At 52.9% G+C, this 23,469-nt stretch overlaps 8 protein-coding genes across 8 annotated transcripts; 5 read left to right on the top strand and 3 right to left on the bottom strand.

The window, feature by feature from the left end:
- Positions 1–1,640: 1,640 nt before the first annotated feature.
- BGZ61DRAFT_492542 (amidase signature domain-containing protein) lies at positions 1,641–7,633 on the bottom strand (the record flags this gene model as incomplete). Its single annotated transcript, XM_046250558.1, has 11 exons — positions 1,641–1,885; positions 1,941–2,356; positions 2,449–3,502; positions 3,574–3,819; positions 3,873–4,196; positions 4,288–4,404; positions 4,468–4,507; positions 4,568–4,633; positions 5,922–6,865; positions 6,927–7,549; positions 7,605–7,633. 11 exons carry the CDS (start codon positions 7,631–7,633, stop codon positions 1,641–1,643), a joined length of 4,104 nt encoding a protein of 1,367 aa, XP_046107020.1.
- Positions 7,634–8,554: 921 nt separating this feature from the next.
- On the bottom strand, positions 8,555–9,757 carry BGZ61DRAFT_347720 (alcohol dehydrogenase GroES-like domain-containing protein; the record flags this gene model as incomplete). Its single annotated transcript, XM_046240001.1, has 3 exons — positions 8,555–9,148; positions 9,215–9,658; positions 9,710–9,757. 3 exons carry the CDS (start codon positions 9,755–9,757, stop codon positions 8,555–8,557), a joined length of 1,086 nt encoding a protein of 361 aa, XP_046107019.1.
- A 200-nt stretch (positions 9,758–9,957) lies between these two features.
- BGZ61DRAFT_504974 (family 4 carbohydrate esterase) lies at positions 9,958–11,387 on the top strand. The gene is made up of 4 exons (XM_046251817.1): positions 9,958–10,359; positions 10,427–10,706; positions 10,761–11,165; positions 11,237–11,387. Exons 1-4 carry the CDS (start codon positions 10,254–10,256, stop codon positions 11,373–11,375), a joined length of 930 nt encoding a protein of 309 aa, XP_046107018.1. The 5' UTR covers positions 9,958–10,253; the 3' UTR covers positions 11,376–11,387.
- Positions 11,388–12,538: 1,151 nt separating this feature from the next.
- BGZ61DRAFT_448129 (transmembrane amino acid transporter protein-domain-containing protein) lies at positions 12,539–14,248 on the top strand. The gene is made up of 2 exons (XM_046245435.1): positions 12,539–13,093; positions 13,158–14,248. The coding sequence occupies exons 1-2, from the start codon at positions 12,702–12,704 to the stop codon at positions 13,951–13,953; spliced, it is 1,188 nt and encodes a 395-aa protein (XP_046107017.1). The 5' UTR covers positions 12,539–12,701; the 3' UTR covers positions 13,954–14,248.
- An 879-nt stretch (positions 14,249–15,127) lies between these two features.
- Positions 15,128–15,748, top strand: BGZ61DRAFT_530626 (uncharacterized protein; the record flags this gene model as incomplete). Its single annotated transcript, XM_046253582.1, has 1 exon — positions 15,128–15,748. One exon carries the CDS (start codon positions 15,128–15,130, stop codon positions 15,746–15,748), a length of 621 nt encoding a protein of 206 aa, XP_046107016.1.
- A 1,244-nt stretch (positions 15,749–16,992) lies between these two features.
- On the top strand, positions 16,993–17,627 carry BGZ61DRAFT_492537 (uncharacterized protein; the record flags this gene model as incomplete). The annotated part of the gene is made up of 2 exons (XM_046250557.1): positions 16,993–17,224; positions 17,287–17,627. The coding sequence occupies 2 exons, from the start codon at positions 16,993–16,995 to the stop codon at positions 17,625–17,627; spliced, it is 573 nt and encodes a 190-aa protein (XP_046107015.1).
- A 105-nt stretch (positions 17,628–17,732) lies between these two features.
- BGZ61DRAFT_530624 (FtsJ-like methyltransferase-domain-containing protein) lies at positions 17,733–18,927 on the bottom strand (the record flags this gene model as incomplete). Its single annotated transcript, XM_046253581.1, has 2 exons — positions 17,733–18,763; positions 18,825–18,927. The coding sequence occupies 2 exons, from the start codon at positions 18,925–18,927 to the stop codon at positions 17,733–17,735; spliced, it is 1,134 nt and encodes a 377-aa protein (XP_046107014.1).
- A 781-nt stretch (positions 18,928–19,708) lies between these two features.
- On the top strand, positions 19,709–23,373 carry BGZ61DRAFT_348248 (carbon-nitrogen hydrolase; the record flags this gene model as incomplete). Its single annotated transcript, XM_046240045.1, has 22 exons — positions 19,709–19,762; positions 19,861–19,938; positions 19,995–20,039; positions 20,101–20,201; positions 20,259–20,316; positions 20,367–20,588; positions 20,646–20,667; positions 20,715–20,746; positions 20,805–20,894; positions 20,946–21,278; positions 21,333–21,393; positions 21,471–21,946; positions 22,008–22,030; positions 22,080–22,093; positions 22,244–22,290; positions 22,345–22,425; positions 22,498–22,573; positions 22,643–22,681; positions 22,792–22,893; positions 23,000–23,015; positions 23,066–23,102; positions 23,233–23,373. The coding sequence occupies 22 exons, from the start codon at positions 19,709–19,711 to the stop codon at positions 23,371–23,373; spliced, it is 2,148 nt and encodes a 715-aa protein (XP_046107013.1).
- Positions 23,374–23,469: the final 96 nt, after the last annotated feature.

Below are 23,469 nucleotides of genomic sequence, written 5' to 3'. Positions count from 1 at the left end.
CAGTCTCAGACTGAGCTGTTGGTGTTGCAGTTGCAATCTGCACCCTTGCACACTCACACACGGGAAACACAAATATCGCAGCGGCGGGAACGCGTGGAGCAGTACAAACGGGACGGCCCATGTTCGGATATTCGCACATCTGAGACACGGTGTAGATGCCCGGATTGGGTTCGTGGAGAGGAGTGAAGATGGGGAAGTTCAAGGGCGTCGTCACCAAGCGGGCCACGGCGGAGATGCTGCTGCTACGTCAAGCAAGTGCCGGGATTGGCCTGTGCGTGCTCTTCGTGGCCAGGCACATGGCCAAATCATGTGACATGGCCGTTGGTTAGATACCTGAGGTAGAGATTGACTCTGGAACTTTTGTCGAAAAGGAGACTTTCCAAGTTCTCTCGCACTTCGTCGGCCGCACTCTCAACCAACGCCAAGATCCTCTATCCGGGAATGGCTTGCTAACTACTACGTAGTAAGTTACCCTTATGGTTCTGACATGCTGCACTAGTTCCTGTTTCAATGCGGGGCCCCAAGATGGGATTAGGCCGCGTCCTCAACCCCCATGCCCGTAACTTACTTATCTCTCCATCACCACCATCCTATTTCGGCCACGGATCACCTCACGCAATGCTGATCGCTGTTGACGACGCGTGCCACGCTGCTAGGATACAGTGGACCTCGATCACTGTCTATACGCGGTTCCGATGACTTGGAGCACTGAGATAAGTCGTGATTTCGTTAATTCGAGCTATCGAGAGCCTTGGGAACACAGCGACGGATCTTGCTAGGTCTTTGCGTCCCCAGAAGACATGGGGTTCATTAGGTGCTCGTCTTATTTCATCAGAGTTCGTCCTCGGGACTTTTGTTCAACACCTTATCTGAAACCTAATTCGTGGCACTCTGCTTCCTACCTGCTTCTAACCTCCACCTGGACACTGGTGCCATATCGGCCCAGCGCCCATGTCGGGTGCGGCCGCAAGAATACCGGGAGAATGGGCATTGGCCTCGCTACTGCCCAATAATGGCCTGAACTCATCCCACTGCACTTCGCTTCTTTGAGGTGGTGTTGGGGTATGGGGATCACCTCATGGGATTCCTTATCGCCACCTCGGACTATCTGCCAAGCCGTGATTAGACGATGTCTGCGTTACCCACCCCTGGCGCGTGTCGATTTTGGGACTGTGTCTATTCATAGTCCCCATCAACCATTCTCCAGTGATGCCTCGGCCCATGTCAACCAGTGTAATTGAGTTCCCGATAAGCTATCCGGGACCGGAACTGTGCAATAAGCGTCATGCCCATACGCGGTTGGTGTTGATCCTGGTCTTTTTTCGTCTGCCCAAGTCCCAATTTAGTAGTGTGTTGGTTCTAGATCCCACCTTTCAAGGAACTGTAGCCGACACTCTAGGGTCAAGGACTGGTCGCTGGATAAGCAACTTCCGCAATGGGATAGCACTAGACCTTAATTCTACTCCCAGACCTCTAGCACGGGGCCTTTTGCCAACAGAGAGACTGCCAAGTCGTCTTGATACAAGATCAGAGAGTTCTCTTGAGCGTCTCTGCGCGCCAAGTCCCCGAGTCTCCACCGCCCGGAGTCTGCTGCGTGATGCCGTCGAGTGATTGGATTGATGGGTTGGCACTGCGCCGTATCATGGTCTCTGTTGGCAATTGCGCATCAGTTGGTCTCTGTACTTCTCCAGGCTTGCACCGAGAATGTTGATGAAGGGCCACTGGGTGTTCCTCTTGAAGAAGTGAGCCCATATTTTCAACACGGCGAAACTGAGACCTTGGGGGTCCAGCCGGAGTCCAGCCTCTTCCTCCTCGTCAAAGTCTACTACTGCGTACGCTTCTTCGACAATGCACCGAACCCAGTGTAATATGCGATCTTCGCTGCCTGAGTGGAGGTCATGTTAGTCGTCAACAAGATGCGGAGTCCGATTGATACACACCAGTAAGAGGTACCGCTTTTACCGAAGACTGGAGAGAACAAAGCCACTTGCTGAGAAGAACTGCGCATTCTAGTGCCGATAGCGAATGTCGAACGCTCCAGAAGAACGCCTGGCTCCGGGCGACACGGTCAACGCCTAATCGGACCGGGATGCTCAACGCATGAGTAGCATACAGCAGGGCTGATATGACGCCGTCGCTTCGCTCAACACCAGGGCATTTTAACATGGCCTTTGCTATCCGCGTTGGATCTCGGGTGTCTAGTTGTCGATATGGGCCGAGGTTGAGATATATGCGGACGTAGGCGAGCCCAAGCAAGGAGCTCGAGGTGAAAGGAATCGGCCCATTCTCGTTGTTGGGATTAAGACTTGATTCTGGTGCCTGTTGCCAGCTTGTAGTCCATGACCGAAGGCCGCGCCTAATTTCCGAAGCTGTTAGCTTGATCGCCAAGTTGGCAAGATATTGAATCCCCAAATGGAGTGAGAATGGCGCGCTGCGGATACAACTTACTCAAGTTTATCTACTTCCTCGGCTGGAAGAGACGCAGAGTGATCCATGATTGGCAAAGAAAGGTCGCGAACTATATATATTCGTTGCAATAGTCCATGCAACAAGACATAATTCCCGAGTGGCGTGGGGATTGGGTCCAATGCCACTCCGCAATCAAGGTTACGCAATAGCAGCCCTAAAGCATCCTGGAAGTGTAGCTGTTGTTTCCGCACCTCTTGCCGAGCCAACTGCCACTGCATCGCCGCTGGAGCCTTCCACTCTTTGGTCGAACAGGGCAGCCTCAGGTGAATCTCGTTGCTTCTGAGCGCCGGGTAGACGTTGTAGGCGACGCTGTGGATGTGGATGAATGAAAACGCGATGAGTTTTGCCCTGCGGACGGATTCCTGGTGGACCCATGCTAACCAGGCCGTGTGCAAAGACGCAAGATCCGAAGAACACTCTGGTTCTTTCTCCTCTTCTAGGCCGACGTCTCGAAGAACTTGCGCCAGCAGGCTTTGCAACGTGAACGCCTCCTGAAGCAGAGACTCCTTGGGCTCCCATGTCGCGTAGCCCATGAGGTTTATCAGGGCACGAACAGTGTCAATCGGCTCCCACAGCCCACAATCCATACCAGACATGCCGGACATAACAGACCCTCCGTTGCTCAGCGCTTGTCTCTGCTGAGGGCCAGTCTGCATGCTTAGAAGACTGGTTGTCTTGGGCCCGAACTTGTCGCGCTCGTGAAATAGCCTCTCAAACAGAATTGCTTTCCCTGCGTGGAACAGACGCTCAGAGTTTCGGTGCTCCAGACAGTACTGTGCACCGAGGGCGGCAATAGAAAGGACCAGTTCCAATGGGCTATCGAGGACCTTCCAAGTATGGACGTGGATGAACACCAAGTGGGTGTGGAATCCTTCAAAGTACGACGTAACGTATCTGGTCAGGGCATGTCGTGAAGGTAGGCGAAAGTCAGGATCGAGAACCCCTCGGAACGGTTCCAGCGATTGATCTAATCGAGATCGTTGCTCATCGGTGATTTTGAATAAAGGAGGCGAGAATTCATGAACTCGAGGATCTGATTGAGATTGTTAGTGCTGGGAATAAGTCAAATGCAATGATGGACCCGCGACGTGCTTTCAACTGAACCTGCTCCAGTGATTCTGTCGTTTTCAGGTGCGGAAGGCAACCAAGAGCTGAAGGGGGTGCCAGGCCTAGTGACAGGCCCTGAGTGAGGATGGACAGCTGAAGCCTCAAGCTCTCCTGTTTCCTGGTCTCCAGCCTCCGACTCTCTTTCTGGGTTCTGGAAGTATGGACTCCACTCAGCCGGGAGGCCTACACCGTCGAGAAACTCTGCAAACTCCCGAAACTGATCGAGGCCGCTCATGTCTTGGCCTACTAGAACAATAAGCACGGGACTTGTGGCTACTCTGTCGTGTTTAACAAACCCTGGTCAAGCATCTGGGGAGCCATGAGAGTCTGATTACATGCCTCGGCGGATATCGTCTGTGACACGATCCCACGCTGGCTCACATCTACATACACTGCAGCGGAGGCAGGCGGTTGAACCCACGGAGGAGCATTCAGCCCGGACAGCGTCGACAGCGACTCGGCAGCGGCGGCGGCGGCCAGGTCTGGCTCCAGCGGCCGGTGTGATATTGCTTGATCCACCGCATCGCCTTGGTGAAATGTAATGCGCTGATGTCGAGTTAAGAGGTCTCGGCGCGTAAACGCCGCTCCACAGCTGCACAGGAATGGCTTCTCCTTGGTATCTGTCGACGATGAGCAAGTGGGCACAGTGGGCCGCTGGGGCAGACCCCGGAGGCCATCTCAACTCTCAGCTTCAAGTCTGGGGAAACCCACGAGTACGAACATGTCGTTCCAGGTGTTCGGAGCGTTTGAAGGACCTTGCGCAGTGCGAACATACGTGGGGAACTCCACGGCGTCGTCTGCGCTGGACAGGCGGTTGAAGGCCGCCCACTTCCGTCTCCAGCATCTTGGAGGCGATGTTGGACTTGAGTTGGAGAAAGGTGCGAGGCGAACAGCGACAAACTGGGGCCATGGAGACTAGTCTTTGGAGTCGCTGTTAGCTGGGTGAATGACTCGCTGGGGGGCTTATCTCGGCGTCTCGGAAGCTCTCCACTTGGAGTTGGGGTAAGTTTCTCGATGAAGTGGAGGTCTCCACAATCAGTTCTGGGGTGTCACTAGTCTGAGTAATGAGGGATCACCGGTTTATTGGACGAGACTATCGTGATTGAATTGGGAAGATAATGGCTTGAGTTTGGAGCAGGAATCTTCTCTTTGACAATCTGGTCACCGGTCAATTGAGTCCAACTCTTGGGAGGTGATATGCGCTCGTCCCCTCAGACATCAGCCCGCCATCAACCATCATACGTCGTATTGAATCTAAATAACCTTTATCGCAATGGCATCCTTGTTTACGAAGCTTCCAGGCGTGGCCTTGGTCACTGGAGCTGGCGGCACTGGTATGGCGAGCACTGATTTTCGTCTCAATAAATGTTACTTACACGCATGTGCAGGAATCGGCGCCGCTATTGCCAAAGCATTTGCCCGGTCAGGATGCTCCAGGCTGGCCATCACAGACATAAACGAAACCACTCTTGCGCAGACTAGAGATGCCATCTTGGACATTAACCCAAAGGCTCAAGTGTTGACGAATGTGGGCGACGTCTCGGATGAGACCTTTGTCTCCTCCATGACTAGCGACGTCGCCAACAGGTTCTCGCGCCTCGACTATGCCGTAAACTGTGCAGGTATCTTGGGCGAGTCTCTGCGCTCGACTGAGACCTCGACGGCTGCATTTGATCTGATTACTCGCGTGAACTATCGTGGTTCATGGCTCTGCTCGCGGGCGGCACTTGCACAAATGTTGAAGCAGGAGCCCCTCGAGGAGCATCCTGAACAGAGGGGCGCAGTTGTCAACATTGCCAGTCAACTGGGAATAGTTGCGCGGCCCGGAGCTGGTACGCTTTCCCTTTTCCTTTTCATTACTGCTCAAGGTTCTGACCTTACTCCTGGAATAGCTCCATACTGCGCTTCGAAGGCGGCAATCATCAACATGACCCGCGCTGATGCCATCGACTATTCGGCTGACGCAATCCGTATTAACTGCGTCTGCCCAGGTGTCATTGAAACCCCATTGACTACGGGTTCAGAGGAGGTGACGCAGCGACTAAAGCCTGCGGTTGACATTGCGCCTATGCGGAGGATGGGCCGGCCAGATGAAGTGGCAAGCGCTGTGTTATTTTTATGTTCGAGTCAGGCATCTTTCATTCAGGGACATGCTCTGGTCGTAGACGGTGGATATACTATCAACTAGGCAATGGAGGAATGAATGTACAAAACCATGTTAAAACAAATCTAATTCTTTTCTAAGACTGCACTGTGAGCTCGCTGATTTCTATCTTGCCTTGTCCATTCAGCTTCGACCAGCCATTCTCCAAACCTCCAGACACAACCATGTCAGGCCCGCTTACAGTAGTCGGGGTTGACTTCCAGTCAAAAGCAGTTTCCCAAGCATGCGCAACCTTGAGAATCTTCTTCTCCTGCCACAGGCCCCCGACTATTTGCATGCCAACCGGCAGCAAGACCTTGGAGTCCTCCTTGGCGGGTGCGAATCCCACTGGCAACGACATGGCTGGGTGACCCGTTACGTTGAACACGGCAGTGTTAGATGTAAGACCGATGCTGGGCTCAAAACATTGACGCGGTGTTCCACGGCTACCGTGCTGAGGGGCCACATAAGGCGTTGTCGGCATGACGAGGACGTCAAACTTGGATAGAGCCCTTTCGTAGTCGTCGCTGATCTTGCGACCGAGGTTCACAGTCTTGGCGTAAAGACCTGGGAACTTGTCCATCAGGTAGAGACCGTTGATGATTGTGTTTTGGGTGGACGGGAAGAGTTTCTGGAAGTTCTCCGTGGTCCAAGGGAGTCTTGCGTGCTCAAACTCGGTGAGTTGAAGTCCTCTTCTTCCATGAGCTTGGCCGAGGATGGTGAGAGATCCCGAGATCCTCTGTTGTATGGTCCAGATAGCTGGGCCTTCGAGATGGGAGGGAATAGAAACCTCCTCAACCGTGGCGCCTAGCTGCTGAAACTTTTTGGCAGCAGAGAGGACAACTTCTTTAACGTTGGGATCGAAAACCGCTGGGTCAAATCCCTCCCTCAAAATGCCAATTTTGACACCGGCTAAGCTGGGACATTGATCATTCCACTTCACAAGCGATTCTGCGTAACCATGTGACCCATGGGCTCCAGAAGCGAACGACCTGTCGTCGATACCGTCATTTCCGGCAAGAGCGTCGAGAAATAGGGAAGCGTCGTAAACGGATTGGGTCAATGGCCCAGCGTGATCGTCAATGGCATCGCCGCTAGTGATGCCAGTCCAAGGAACAAGCCCATGAGTAGGCTTAAATCCAACGCCTATGTTCAGATTTCAAGTCAGCGCTTCAATCATAACGATGGCAGAGGAGAAGTAACTTACATCCGCACAAAGAAGCAGGTACGCGGATACTTCCTCCTTGGTCTCCTCCAATGGCGCAATCAACTAAACCAGATCCCACCAGCGCGGCGCCTCCTGAAGTGCTTCCACCAGCAGAGTAACCCTTTCTATGGGGATTATCAACAATCCCCTGAGCGCTGGTGAAGGAAGATGTCGAGTTGCAAAAGTTCTCGCACGTCGCTGTTCCCACGATGCTTGCGCCCGCATCGAGTAATCGCGTTACGATGGTCGCATCCGTGCTTGGAGTCCACGCAGGAAAAGCATCGCTACCGTAGAACTGTGGTACACCTGCAACGGCAATGCAATCCTTCAGGCATACCGACCGGTTCTTCAAGAGAGACCCATTGGGATCACCTCTGATAAGGAACTTGTGCGCCCATGCGTTGCCGAAATCTTGTTGGTCGGCTGTTGGTCGATGCACGTTCTCGCGCGGGTATTTCTTCACGTCGGGTGTGGGTTGATAGTCGGGGAGTTCGGAGATGTGTTCTGCGCAGTCATGGATAGCGGCCAGGAGCTGGTGAAAGTCGTCCGAGTCTTGCTCCTTGATGGCAACGCCGATTCGCCCCAAGACGTTATCGACATCACCTTTCTTCACCGGATTGTTCCTGGGGGAAATGTCAGCGAGAGATACGGACAGGACGTTATCATGAGGGTACATACGGCGAAGCCTCTTTGAAGAAGACAGACATGTCGATCGTGGCAGTTGATCCTTATCTGGTAGTGTGAGGTAGATTAGGATTGGGCTTTCCTCCTAGTACTTGAAGTTCACGCTTGTTTCTAATATGTGAGTAGCACAATGGGAACATTCTCCAAAGTATCGGCATTCAATCCCCGAATCTTTCTATGCGATGGCTTAATTTGAACCATCCGAATTACGGGTATGATTGCCAAGAAACGTTAGATGACAAATGACTTTAACAATTCTCAACGTAACATTCGCGATTCTACGGATTGGAGTTAGCTCCTGGTGATCGGCAGATGATGGAGTGTTGGAGGATTTGCCGAGTTGGAGTCGTTGGAGTCATTGATAAGTCCGTCTCCACCGCCAAGGTAAAGGTACCCCAAAATGACACCGTTCCGCATGCTCGTTGACGTGTCTGTGAGACAATTCCCCCAGATAAACGGTTAAGATGGGTCTGGAGTAGGGATTTGATCTAATGACCAATGATTTTGCTGCCGACTATCATGATATCTGCAGTGGTTGAGATTGTCATGATTAAGACCATGCGACCAGTGCGCCAATAACCGGGTGGGGCGGAAGACTCCAAGACGTGCTTGAGAAATTCAGATTTGGAGATGACCGGCTTTGAGCTTGAAGCAATTTTACTTTGGTCTGCGATTTGGGAGTCACATGGACGATCTAGAATGCGGAAATTCATCCCGGTTACTTGGGACGCCAGTTGACGCCAAACTAGTAGTTTGAGATTGGTTCATGAAAGCGATACCAGACATCCAGCACCTCTGTAGGAGAAACTCGTTTCAGTATGTCAATCGATTGTTTCTGTCTGACACACTACAGTCGAAGCGCTTTATAGAAAACCAGTGATCATAGCAAGAATCGACAGCAAATACTTGTTCAAAGTCTCAACCCATCTTAGCAAACGGGCTACTCAGCTAGCTACCTGGACAACTAGTCTTCCCTTGAAAGCCCCATCCTGGTATGCTTCCACAATTCTAGGAATTTCGCTGAATAGGACACGCGTGACATGAGATCTAACGCCGCTCCTCTCTACCACTTCCATCATTCTTCTAACAGAGTCTGCGCTCGCAACGTAGCTCCCCATGATGACCAGCTCGCGGAACACCATTAAACTGGGATCGAACCGCCACTGCTCCGGAGGTAACCCGAGAGCAACCATGACTCCCCCGAAGCGCAGGAGCGTCAATGCCCAGGAGTTGACATCGAGGGAGTCTGTGCAGACAATTGTAGCGGCGATTCCTTCGCCTTTTGTAAAGTCAAGTATCTGAGTGGTGGCGGCCTCGCTTGAAGTAGAGTCGATGATGAGATCGGGTGATAGTCCGGGAGGAACTTCGCTCGCTAGGGATCTCGCAGCTTCTCGGGTGTCGATGGCAATTGTGCGGTATCCCATTGCCTTTGAGAATTGTATTCCAAGGTGTCCGAGACCTCCTATTCCTATGATCGCGACAACAGCGCCAGGTTCGAGGGTTGCTGTTGCTTTTTCGAGCGCTCCCCATACAGTTGCCTTTTGCATTTCCAAGTTTAGCTTCTCTACTTCTCGTGTGGTCGGACATTGTTGAACAAGACTTACCCCGGCGCACATCAGCGGTGCTGCCTGGTCAAACGGTAGAGACTCTGGTAACAAAACCGTGGTGGCCGGATCGACAACCATATACTCAGCAAAACACCCATCGTTCTTGAACCCAGCCATCTCTCGCCTTTCACAGAACCTCGGGTCCAGTTTGCTGTGACGCCGTAGCGCCAACGCACATCCGGTGCATTGAGAGCACGCGTTCTTAAAATTCAACGCGCCTACCCGGTCGCCCTCTTTCCAGGATCCGCTGCATTTAGATCCAATCTGGACAATCACTCCAGCAGGCTCATGCGATGGTATCATGGGCAGTTTGCATGTGAATTGGCCACGGAGCACTTGAAGGTCTGAGTGGCAGAAACCTGCCGCATAGACCTTGATAAGGAGCTCATGGTCTCTGATCTTGGGTACTTCGATCGAAACGAGCTCATACGGCGCGTTGTACTATTTCATTGTCAATATGGATTGAAATTGACAAGGTTTCAATGCACACACCTCACGTATTTGTGCCGCTTTCATTTGTCGCGGCAATTGCTGTGACATATTGCAGGGTCGGTGATGGTTCAGCGTTCTCGCCATGCAAATCGGATACGAGATCAAGACGACAACTCCATATCACCAGATACCGCCATTGCCGATCAAATCGTACCATGCGATTTACTAATATGACATTGCGACTCCGCGTTCCATTCAACCGACATGATCAACCAACCATCATTGGTGCTTACGACTCCAACAGTAGCGGGGAGCTTATCCAAGCCTCCAACTGATACGCGCCATTAAGCTCCAACTCAATGCCCCGCGATGCATCCAGATGCTGCGGCCGTCATGGGATTAGTGATGATACGACTGGCCTTGACTCAGTCTAGCTTCTTGTTCGCGCCGTTATCATAAGGACTCTCATCGCCGGCGAACGGTTAGCTCCCCGCTTCTGTGACTTGACATATTTCCCTGCTTTCGGTTCCCTGTTCTTGACCTTGCTCTCCGGCGCATTGCATCCAGACCAATTCTCAGACTTTGACCAAACACCAAATTTACAATGGGCAAGAAGCGCGTTCTCATTAGCTACGGCGTCGACGTCGACGCTGTCGCAGGTTGGCTGGGCTCTTACGGCGGCGAAGACTCGCCAAACGACATCAGCAGAGGTCCGTTCTCCCCGCGCGGGGAAGCTCCCAGGTGATGCGATTGACTAACAACAATGCGCTGAGACAGGCATCTTCGCGGGCACGGTGGGCACGCAACGGCTGCTAAAGCTGTTCGATAAGTACAACATTAAGACGACTTGGTTCATCCCCGGTCACAGTCTGGACTCTTTCCCCGAGGATATGGCCGCTGTGAGAGATGCTGGTCACGAGATTGGCTTGCACGGTTATTCGCACGAGAACCCGACCGACATGACAATTGAACAACAGCGCGATGTCTTGGATAAGACATATCGGCAATTGACAGACTTCTGCGGTGGCAAGCCGCCCCGAGGAAGCGTCGCACCTTGGTGAGTTGTTCCTTCAATACCCCCTACAGCTTCGTTTAACAAGAGCTTCTACAGGTGGGAGACCAGCGGCGAAGGCGCCCAGCTCCTCCTTGACTACGGCATCGAATACGACCACAGCATGGCGCACCACGACTGCCAACCATACTATCTCAACACGGGAGAGTCATGGACCAAGATCGACTACAAAAAGAAGGCCGAGGAGTGGATGAAGCCGCTGGTCAAGGGCACTGACACGGGCCTGGTTGAGATTCCTACCAACTGGTATCTCGACGACCTGCCGCCCATGATGTTTATCAAGGCGGCACCCAACAGCCACGGCTTCGTCAATGCGCGCGACGTTGAGGATATCTGGCGCGACCACTTTGACTACTTCTACCGCGAGTACGACGAGTTCATCTTTCCCATGACCGTCCACCCTGACGTGTCAGGACGGCCGCATGCGCTTTTGATGCACGAGAGGTAAGCGGATATTGATTAGTGGCATTGATTCAATTCCTGGAACGGATTGCTAACATTGTTGCCTTGGGCAGACTTATCGAGCACTTCAAAAGCCACGAGGGCGTCGAGTTTGTGACGATGGCGCAGATGTCGGATGAGTTTAAGAGCAAGAACAAGCCAGCGCCTGGAGCGCTGATGCCTGCGGCAGCGGGCGCTATGTTGAAGAAGTGATGTTAACTTTACCTCTGTATAATAAATTCTATCTGGTATGAATTGATTGACTTGATATGATCAACGAACCCTCATCGAGACTTGGTGCGATTATTGGACCTCGTCAACTTGCCGACAAATCTTTGCCTCTGACGTTTGCTCCCTGGTACCTAGCTGTGAACTCAGATATTGACGTGCGTTTCGGTAATCTGCACCGCGGACTATTCCATCTACCTTAGTCTTGTGTAGTAAAGTCTGGGTATCGTCTATCTACCGAGACTCGGCAGTGCTTAACATAGAACACACATAATGATAGCTCTCTTGAAATGTTATTGAATTAGACTCCAAGCGAAAAGCTCTATCACTCCAACATACCAAGAGATTCAAAATCTAGGCCATTAGGCATTGGGGTAAGGATCTAGACCAGAGCAGTTGGGGTGAGTTAGTCGCGTGCACACAGAGCTGATACCCCGAGCACCGAACAGCGCCGGTATCTCTCAACAATCTAGAACTCATCTCCAACGCAACGATATACTACAGACCCTAAAAAAATAACCTCTTGGAAATGGCATATCCTATCTCCAACTCATCTTGTTGGAGTGTCTAGGACCAAACTTGCTCCAACGACCCCAAGAGTCACACACTAGCCTCCAACTCCACCAAATGCACTCCAACGCTATCAACCCCCCTCAATGCGCAGAATCTCCACTGCAAACCCAGCGGTATCAGGAACCATGCGTCCATCAGCCCGTCCAGAACGCGCTAAAACCCCAGATGGCTTATCTTAGCCTTTGGTCACCAGTTCAAGGGTGACATTGGGTCGGGATTGGCGCAGGTGTGGTACGGCACTCCAGTGCAACTCACTATCCTGGGCATTCCTTGTTTCTCTCCATATTTACTATATAGCCCCCAGGGCTGATGATCATATTGCCTGGATGAAACAGATCATCTCAATACCTCTTTGACATCATCTCTCAAGAAGACTTGGTTACTTGGACTTGTTTGCATATTTTCAAGTCGACAATCCCTCGACGAATTTGACCATGGCTGTCACTGGCTCTGAGAAGGGTGCGGATGCCATCACCCCTGCGCAGCCGCGCACCAGCAGCAGCAGCAGTGTCGATGCCGGCAAGGTTGACAACTCGGACGATGCCTTTGAAGTGTTCAAGCGCGGCGAAGGAACCGTCGACTTTCGAACCGTCGGCTGGATTCACACGGCCGTTATTTTCCTCAAGGGTATGTGCCCTGTCCAATTCCATTCCTCCTGTAGTCCTACGAGAAGAACTTCATCTTACTAACAACACCACAGTCATCTTCGCCACTGGTGTCCTCACCATCCCCTCGTCCATGTACGTGCTGGGCGCCCTGCCCGGCGCCATCAACGTGATCGGCTGGCAGCTCCTCAACACGTACTGCGCCATCGTGCAGGGCAACTTCCGCAACTCGCACGCGGGATGCCACTCGATCGCGGACATGGCCGAGGTCGTGGGCGGCAAGTGGATGCGTGAGATCGTGGGCATCGTCTTCCTGGTGACGTTTGCCATTGTCGGCGCCTCGGGCGTGTTCGGCTCGTCCGTGGCCCTCAATGCGCTGTCGGACCATTCCATCTGCACCAACTACTTCATGCTGGTCGCCACCTTCATCGTCTTCCTCTTGGCCAGCGTGCGCAAGTTCGAGAAGATTGCTTGGCTGACCTGGGTCGGATTCATCTCCGTTTTCGTGGCCGTCTTCGTCGTCGTGTAAGTATCGCATGCAAACAACATTGCATCCTGGATATAGCTAACTGAGAGCTTCTTGCTGTAGTATCGGAGTTACTGTCATCGACCGCCCTGCGGCTGCTCCTCAGACCGGCGACTTTGACCTGGGCTACCATGTCATCGGCCACCCGTCTTTCGTTGCAGGAATCACATCAGTTGCATCCATCTTCTGCTCCAGCGCTGGAACCTCCGCGTTCTTGCCCGTCATCTCGGAGATGCGAAAGCCGCGAGACTACAACAAGGCCGTCTACCTGTGCATGGGTTTTGTGGGCGCCAGCTACCTGTGCTTCAGCTTGGTTGTATACAGGTGGTGCGGTCAATGGGTCGCGTCTCCCTCGCTGGGCAGCGCTGGTGGCACCATCAAGAAGGTGTCGTATGGTATTGGTTTGATCGGCCTTCTGGTCAGCGCGTGTCTCTACATCCACGTTGCAGCCAAGTACATGTTCGTGCGCCTGCTGCGCAACTCGGTGCACCTGCAGAAGAACTCGCTCATCCACTGGGGTGTCTGGCTGGGCTGCACGGGATCGATGAGCATCGTGTCCTTCCTGCTGGCGTCTGGCATCCCCATCTTCAACTACCTGCTGGCCCTGGCTGGCAGCTTGACCTTTGCGCCTCTCGCCCTGGGTCTGCCGGGATACCTCTGGATCTTTGACCACAAGGAGTACCGAACGGGCTCGCTGGGCAAGATGGTCATCTACTGGTTGCACTGGGTTCTGATTGCGCTGGCGGCGTTCTTGACTGTCGGCGGAACGTACGGTGTTATTCAGCAGGTCATTGATGCGTACGCGAGCGGCCAGATTAGCTCCGCGTTTTCGTGCGCCGACAACAGTGGCTCGTCATAAAATTTTGGTCTAGTTTGTAGAGGGTCGGTCAGAATGACGAGATTCTATCAGGCGAAAGGCTTTGCTGGCTTAATTTATATAGGTGGAAATAGTTTTAGTAGATCAAGAGAAACCCCTGGGATTCAAACCCATATGTGCTCGACTTCGGCAAGTGACAAACCCAGCATACTTCTGGGGCCCATCATTACTACGTAGTAATCTTAGGGTGAGGTAACTAGAGCCAACTCTGGCCCGCTTGTCGCGACAAAGGTATATGTTCACCAATATTCATATCCGTGGAAATATAGCTACCCATCCAAACTCCCGCCCCCTTAAACCAAACACACTGGATGGAGCAGTGGCTTGATTCTCTACAAGAGGCATGGCAGCTATATGGGGTGCATGAGAAAAAAAAACCGAGAGATTATGCAAGATGAGATGCAGCCAGCTAAACAGATCTGGACGAATGGAAACTCTTGGTCGTGCAATAAGTTACCCCTTTCAGCTCATGCAGCCATCCTGACCAACCCCGTCACCCACAACTTAACGGCTCAACGGCGCTGCGCAATGAGTCAACAATTTTACACCCATATATCCGTACTCACCGTGTCCAATTATAACATGGTCCTAGTGTCAGGTAAGGCGAGATCCCTCTAGTCTTGGCAATTCCCGGTAATAAGTCAACCCCCGTCTCGTCCCACCGTGCCGGCTAAGCGAAGACTCGCCCACCAAACAACCAGCGGCCGAACCAAGGACCGCTGAAATTAGCCCGCTATTCGGGCCCTAAGACCAAACAGCCCCTTTGGGAGCACTGCCCGTTTGCTTCAGGAGACTCCAGCGGCCCCCTTACAGCAGGTTACGGCACTGGGATTCGCCGAGGAACGCTGGGTCTGGGGTGCTCGGAGGGGCCCAGGGAGCGAGCTGGAGCGCGGTAGGCAGTTTGAGACTAGATCGAGTGGAACTGTTCTGGATCGACATGCATGCTCCGTAATGATGTTGTTGCACGGCACACGGCAGCCGTCTGGCTGTTTAAAAGATTGCTCTTCCCCAGGAGAAGGGAAAGGCAAGTGAAAGGGAATTTAGGGAAAGACTGTCAATCGTCATTCGTTTGTTGCCATCTTCACCCCCAGACCACGGTCGTCCACTCGTTAAGCAACACCACAACACCAACCCACTCGCCCCCTAATCAACCACCATGTCCGCCTCCAAGCTCCTCGCCCTCGCCGCCCTTCTCCTCGCCGCCTCGCCGGCCGTCGCCCGCACCGACATCGCCGGCTGCACGTCCTCCGCGGCAGTCGCGACGGCCAGCAACGGCGGAGGCCTCTACGCGACCGTCATCTGGTACGTCCCCGACACGGGCGAGCTGTGCGAGTTCCTCGACTGCGGCGGCGGCCGCGCGCCCCCGAAGACCACCGTCCCCGGGTGTCCCGCTTACGAGGGCACCGAGACCTACTCGCCCCAGTACCTCGACCTCAAGACCAGCGAGGAGGCTTCCGCTGCTACCCAGTTGGCGCAGGCGTCTGGGACGGCGGCTGAGGACGACACGGCTACCATCACTGAGGCGCCCAGCACCACCAAGGCCGCCGGGACCAAGGACAAGACCACGCTGAGCACGAGCGTCGTAGAGTCGGACGGTGAGCAGACCACGGCGTCTGCCGCTCCCGAGTCTTCCTCCGCTGCGTCGGCCTCCGGTTCCAGCTCCGCCGAGACGACTCCTGCCAACGTCTCGTCTACCGCCGGTGCCGCCTCCATGCCCACCGCCGGCGCCATCATGGGCCTCATGGCCGGTGCTGCTGTCTACGTCGGGATGCTGTAGTTGCCCAATTGCCTTGTTGCCAAGTAGCTGGATTAATACAATAATCATAATACGTCCAGAGTCTTTGAGCCACTGGACCAAATCTGTAGTTCCCTTCAGCCATCCATGCCATGCGCCGCGTAATCCATCTCCTTTCGCCTGCATACAGCATACATGGACACCCAGATTCAAAGCATCGCCATGCCGTCACGTACGCACTTCAACACCAACTCCCCCGCCAGAACCGGCCAACCCCAGCACCTTCCCAATGGGCTTCCGCGGGAAAAGTTGTACGTAAAAAGAACCGCCGTTGACGCAATTGCACCGAATGTACCCGGCGCTCGCCGCATCGCAACAATGGAAATCCTCCGGCCTCCAACGGGCGCAGTTCCGCCACCGTGGAGCCGGGCGTCAGACGCCAAACGCGCCCTACGAGTGGCACCCGGGGATCTTGACGAGCCCTTCCTTATCTCGATGGCCGCCGTCCAATGAACGGCGCCGTCAAGAGCCCTCTCGTGTTCCACCGCCTCTACGCCCGGCGACAGTAGCGATAGGTAACGTGCAGGATAGGCAAGTGCATGTTTAGAAGTCCTGCAGGGCGCGATGGACAACATTCTTTGGCAACTTGCAGCGAAGGAGTCGTCCAGAATCTCAAGTCATAGCCGAGATCTCGCCTTATTTACCGTCCTCTTCTCTCCACTTCCACTTCATATTTGCTCTTCCATTCAACCTACCTGCTCGATCCTATCCAGAGGAATCAATCCACAAGCATCAATTCCATCCTCAACTCTGCTCTCTTCCCCACACTTTCCCCAGACTCAACCCACCGCCTCTCTCCGCCACGACCATCGTGACGGAAGCAGTCATCCCATCTCCCATTGCTCTACTCTTCTCCCTTTGACTTCCCCGCAAATAAGCCTTGGACTCTTCTTCTCCCACCTGATCACAAGTCCACTTCCCAACCAACCGTTTCCCCAAACGCGGCCTGGTGACGAAAAACGCGGCCCCAAGATCGATCACACGGCACCCCCGGACCACTCGCGTAAGAGCCGCCACTACCCGGACCGAACATTCCCTAACCAAACCAAGACAGTTCGTGTACCACTAGAACACCAACTTGAAAGCTTCATATTTCATCAAGAAAAAGAAGAGGGGTGGTACAACCAGAACAACGCATCAAGCAACCAGGGAGAAGGACACAAGCAAAAGGTCCTGTCTTGGCTCATCACATCCTATCGCATCACATCACCGTCTTGTCTCCTAAGATGGGTTCTCGAGGAATCACCATGCAGCCCGAGGGCGAACCTCGGTTCTGGTACCGCGATAACTTCTTTCTCACAAATGACAAGTCCTATCTGGATTCCCAAGTTTTCAACAAATTCCTCAAACAAATGTGGTGGAGCAGTCCACTCGAACAGCCTCAATTGCATAAGCTCTTGAACAATTGTCTAACTCTGGCGGTATACTCGGTTCCTCAGACCGCTGCTGACATGAAGGGTGGGTGGTTTAAGTTCCTTTGGTTGCCTTTGTTCGTTCATCTCGTTTTAACATAACCGCAGCAAACGGTATCGCACGACCCAAAGACGGCTCCGAGATCAAGATGGTCGGCTTCGCTCGTGTTGTCACCGACTATGTCACTTTCGCCTATCTCACCGACGTATTCGTCGTGGAGGAATATCAACGTCGTGGCTTAGCCTCGTGGTTGATGCGGTCGCTCAAGGAGATAGTCAATGAGTGGAAAGACATGCGTGGCCTCCTCCTCATGACCCACGACGAATCCGCTGCGAGGATGTACAAGCGCGAGCTCGGTGCGCTCGACTTCGAAGAAGGGCCCTCGGCTGGGTTGGTGCTTCTAGAGCTGCCTGGCCCAGCGGAAAAGCCCACCCCCACGCACCACTGATTGCAAACTTGCATGCGATACCAATTCTGGTGTCCTCTTATGGCGTCCTCCTCTGACGAAGCCTCTCCTCGATAGGGTTTCTTGGTGTTTCTTGGTTCTTGTATTTTAGCGCTGCGACCCAGACAATGCGGCTCGCGTCTCAATAGCTCGCTTGTATGGGGGAGCAATCGGCGGCTGGACTGGGTCTAGAGAGACATAGTCCTCGGGTAGCTGGTATGAAGCATCGGAGTCAAAGGCGGCTAGATCTCCGCAAGCAATGAATGGTGCAATCCACCGAGTGTTTCTCTCCTTATCCTCGGGCGTGTCGTCGTAGACCTCCATCTCCACCACTCCCTGCTCATTGACACCCGCGGTATCCTTCATCTCGGTATCGGTTTTCTGGGCCTCCCGCTCCTTGAGCATCTCTTCCAGCCGGCCACCGACTCCAAGCGGCTCTTCCAAGCTGGCTCGGAACCCAGCTGGGGGTTGGAAATTGATGCACACTATGAATGCCTCGACACTGCTGGCTCGACTGCTACGCGGCTTGGCCACAATGACCTTTTCGAAAAAGATCTTGAGCTGCGCGTACAGAACATCGACGTTCTTGCCGCGGAAGATCTTGGCCACAAACTTGCCGCCGGGCTTCAGCACGCAAAGCGCGAGGTTCAGTGCGGCAAAGAGCAATTGTGACTGGACGTAGATGTCGAGGTCGTGGAGACCAGTAACGTCGGGGGCACCATCGCTGAGAACCAGGTCGACCGGGTGCGAGGCCTGCGTTCCGGTCGCGTTGGGATCGAAATCGGGATCGAGTGCTGAAAGGAGCAGGGGCACCGTCGCGGGGTGGGTAATATCGGCGCGAAGGGTCGTGATGCCAGCCAGCGGCGAGATGGGCTGCAGATCAATCGACACAATCTTGACGTCCTCTCGCGGTTTGTTTTCCTCCTGCTGCTCGTCGGTTGTCTTTTCCGCCTCGGCCTTCTGCTCGTCCTCTGGTAGAATGCCCAGCATCTGCTGTCGGAACCGGGCCTCCTTATCGTGCCATGCCGTCCGGCCAAACTTCTCCCCCTTGATCAGCACGCGCGAGAGCACCTGCGACCAACTACCCGGTGCCGCACACAAATCAACCACTCGAGTGACATTGGCGAAGAGATCGAATTCTGGAGGGGTAACGATGTCAGCGGGGCGCACTTAGAAGGCGGGACACGAGGGGCAATGGACCTTCGTCGAGCTGCAGCAGCTTGAAGGCGCTTCGGGCGCGCCAACCCTGCTCCTTGGCGAGCCGGTAGTAGGCGTCGCGCTTGTCCTTGGAGGATTTTCCCATTGTGCGTGGTTGAGTTGCGAGTTCTGAACTGCGATGGAAATTTTAAGAGACGCCTTTGAATTTCTTGGTGCCCCGCGTTGCGTCAATGTGGGGTTGAAGCTCATGGTGGGGTGAGCTACCCTAGACATGTTGATATTGCCATTCTCGACGTGGAATTTGAGAAAGCGCTGTTTGTTTCAAGTTTCAGTAACTAGGAGACAGTGTATTTAGGCTTTCTTCAGTAATATATTTCCAATGAACTATGATTCACGGTAGAGAGTGTTCGAATAAACATACATGGTACTTAAACCGAGGAATTCTCAGAGTGAAAGTAAATGCTGGTAAACCTTCACCCAGCAAGGTCATGACCTTTAGGACAACTCCCAAAAAGTCTACATCGCAGGCTAGGGTGGCAAAACTCCTAAAATAGATGCCTACAATCAGTCCAAGTACCAAAAGCGCCACAAGGCTGGTACCTTACGTAGTCGTTCCAAGGACGAGGACACCAGTTTTGTGGAACCAGCCAATCAGAACGCCGCTGCCAGGCAAACCGTCTTTATCTTCGGATAGAATAGCTGACTCAGGTCCCTTGATGCCGCAGCCAGGAATGTCCCGCACGAGACCTGCCTCTTGACCACATCAACCTGCTTCCTTCTTGGCATTGGTTGGTAAGCTGTTTCACTGCAGTTTTCAGCCTCGAAGCCTCGCATAGGTCCACCTCATTCGTCCGAGAGACTCAGAGGTCGCCGCTTCTCTTAGTCCCTTCCTGACTGTCTTGAACCCCGCTTGCCGGACTCTCAAGATGGGCCACCTCATCACCGTCGCGACGTGTTCCCTGAACCAATGGGCATTGGATGTAAGTGCATGCAGGGAAGCCATCGACCCCTGTCTACCACGCCTAAACGCTCCAAGTGTTCATGCTCTGTATCGATCGCTAACGTTAGGACACAACAGTGGGAAGGAAACACGGAACGCATTATCAGAAGCATCCACCAAGCAAAGGCGGCTGGCGCGCGTCTCCGTGTAGGCCCGGTAAGTACCACCCCAGTTAGGTCACGAGTGAAAGCATTAGCTAACGACAATGAAAGGAACTGGAAATATGCGGTTATGGCTGCCTCGACCATCTGCTCGAGGTGAGTTGTCTTCGACGAGACACCTAACACATGGAAGCACCACCATGCTCACACATAACAGCAAGATCTGTACCTCCATTGCTGGGAGATGCTTCAACGCATCCTCCTTGACAAGAGCTGTCACGGCTGCGTCCTTGACATTGGCATGCCTGTTCAGCACAGGTACGCTTCATCTTATATCCAAAGCCCCAGTTTCTGGCTTCGTTAACATACTTGTAGAAACCAACGGTTCAACTGCCGAGTTCTTTGCCTGGACGGCAAGATCCTAATGATTCGTGTAAGTGTTTACTCCTACCGACCCAAGGGCTACGCTCACATATAGAGTAGCCCAAGATGTGGCTCGCTAACGACGGCAACTACCGTGAAATGCGCCACTTCACGCCCTGGCTGCAGCCGCGAGAGACGGAGGAATACCATCTGCCTCGTATGATCCAGGAACTACAGGGGGCGACCCATGTCACTTTCGGAGACGCTGTGGTGTCGACACCGGATACCTGTTTTGGCGCCGAGACCTGCGAGGAGCTCTTCACGCCACGCTCACCTCACATTGTATGCCCCCATTCTAATTCTGTGCTGATGTTGAGGAAAAAAGGCTGACCCTTCTAGGATATGTCTCTGGACGGAGTTGGTATGTATTATTTTCTCCACGCTAAAGACGTCGCTCACCGTTCGCAGAGGTCTTCACCAACAGTTCCGGAAGCCACTTCGTAAGTACACTGGAGTCTTTTATCTCCTTGGAACACATATTGACATCGAAATTTCAAGACGCTCCAAAAATTGGATCTTCGCCTGCAGCTCATCACTGAGGCCACACGAAAATGTGGCGGCGTTTACCTTTATGCCAACCAGAAAGGCGTACGTCAATACTCCAACATAGGTTGATTGCTTCTTGTTAACAAATCGCAGTGTGACGGCGACAGATTGTTCTACGATGGTAGCTGCATGATTCTGGTGAATGGAGACGTGGTTGCCCAGGGATCGCAGTTTGGTCTTCTTGACGTCGAGGTGGTCACGGCGACGGTGGACCTGGAAGAAATCCGCGCTTACCGCTCCTCCATCAGCAGAGGACTCCAGGCCGCAACCTCCAAAGCCAAGTATCAGCGCATACAGGTTCCTTTTGAGCTTGGCTCTGAGGACGAAGACCTGGATGCCAGCCTGCAACCGTCGCGGCCGATCCAGCCACGATTTCATTCCGTGGAAGAGGAGATTGCGCTTTGTGCTGGCGCATACCTTTGGGATGTAAGTGCATTTATTTCATACCTCGTCAACTAAACTGACTCTTGGAACCTACAGTACCTCCGAAGATCTGGCACTGCCGGATACTTGGTCCCGTTGAGCGGCGGAATTGATTCATGTGCTACGGCGAGTAAGTCTTGTCACTTCTCCCAGTCTACGAGCGATCATTTAGATACCTTGCTCACATACTCCCAGCAATTGTCTTTTCTATGTGCCGCATGGCCGTTGAAGCCATTGAACAAGGCAATGCTCAAGTAATCGAAGACGTCAAACGTCTAGCCAAGTACAAAGGCGACGATGTCCTTCCCAAAACCCCACAAGAGCTTTGCAACCAGATTTTCCACACCATTTACATGGGCATGAAGAAGCAGAGCTCTCACGAGACACGCCAGCGTGCCAAGGATCTTGCCGAAGCCATTGGCAGTTACCACATCAACCTGGATATTGACGACGTGTACCAAGCCCAGAAGAGCCTGCTGGTTAGCACTATGCAGTTTGAGCCCAAGTTTGCTGTCGAGGGCGGAACGCAGCAAGAGAATTTGACCCTACAGTGCCTGCAGGCAAGAATCCGCATGGTGACAGCCTATGAGTTTGGGCAAATTCTGCCGACGGCGCGAGCCCGACCTGATGGCGGAAGTCTCTTGGTATTGGGAAGTGCCAATGTTGGAGAGGTATGTCATTACTATGCCCACCTTTAGCTTGTCCCATCTATTCAGTAGCTAACAATCGCAGTCTCTCCGTGGATACCTCACCAAGTAATTAATTCACTTTGCCTCTAGAGACTCTTTGCTAACAGGATTTTAGATACGATTGCTCCAGTAAGTTGTGCCTTTAGCTACATCCCACCGCATGTGTTGGCATTGTGTCGTGGTTCGCTCAGAGGACAACCACAACCGAAGACAAGTGACGAGAAATCACCTCTCATTTCCGCATGTCTATTTTAAAGCCTATACTGACATCGAATTTAGGCGCAGACATTAACCCGATAGGCAGTATTGACAAGGCTGATCTCAAAGTATATACTCCATGTTCCAACGCTAGCGCGGGCCATTCTAACACCACAACCCAGAGGTTTATCGCATGGGCAGAAAAGGAATTCAAAATTCCTTGTCTCCACGAATTCTTGACTGCTGTCCCAACGGCCGAATTGGTTAGTAATCTGAGCCGCTTGTTGTCATGTGCATCCCCCATAGAGTCCAGCTTCTAATTCACACAACCCCAGGAACCGATCACCGAGTCGTATGTTCAAAGCGACGAGGCAGATATGGGATTCACTTATCCTGAATTGACGATACTGGGTATGTCTGCCATCCGATGCTGGTGTTTATTGCTTCGTAATGCGCAGATTTACCAACGAGAAATAATAGGACGTCTACGCAAAGTCAACCGGCTGGGTCCGTTCGGCAGTAAGTTATCCCGACAGTGCTTATTCTCTCTCGTTTGCTATGGGTTTAATCCTAGGCCTGGCGCTTCCAATATTCCGAAAGCAGTGTTCGCTAACTCTGATTTTGCTCAGTGTTCCAACGGCTTGTCCATGACTGGAGCGCAGATAGAGAAGTCGTGCCCGGCGATGAAGCTCCATTTTATACGCCCGATAAAGTGGCTCATAAAGTGAAAAGTATGTCCCCAGAGCTGCTCATACAACCTTTGCCCTTTTGCCGTCTCTTTTACCCTTCGGACTCTGACTTTAGATTTTTGAACCATTTGGCTGACCATGTTTATAGCGTTCTTCCACTTTTAGTTCGTTGTGTCTCCTTGCAGCTATCATAACCACCACTAACTCGTCATAGTGCCATTAATCGCCATAAAATGACAACCTTGACGTATGTGTGTTTTCCCCCAGTGTTGATAGATACTAACTCGCATGTATAGGCCCTCCTTGCACGTATGTCTCCGAGGCAGATGATGCAAAGCCCATGACCATCTTAATGAGGAAATACTAACCCTGAAGATGTAGTGCAATGACTACTCCCCAGACGACAACAGATTTGACCTCCGTCCGTTCTTGTACCCCTCCTTCTGGAAGTCCTGGAGCTTCAAGAAGATTGACAAGGAACTGGCCAAGATCGAGAAGCGGAAAGAAAAGCAGAATGCATAGGGCTACTCACCGCGATTACAGAGCCTAGCCCGTGATAACAGTTGTGCTAGGAGGAAATGCGTTGAGATTTAGGAGATTGCGGATGGTAGGTAACGA

Source organism: Ilyonectria robusta (assembly GCF_021365365.1).
Source record: "Ilyonectria robusta strain PMI_751 chromosome Unknown BGZ61scaffold_6, whole genome shotgun sequence".
Taxonomy (NCBI): Eukaryota; Fungi; Ascomycota; class Sordariomycetes; order Hypocreales; family Nectriaceae; genus Ilyonectria; species Ilyonectria robusta.
This window is presented reverse-complemented; position numbering and strand designations above follow the sequence as displayed.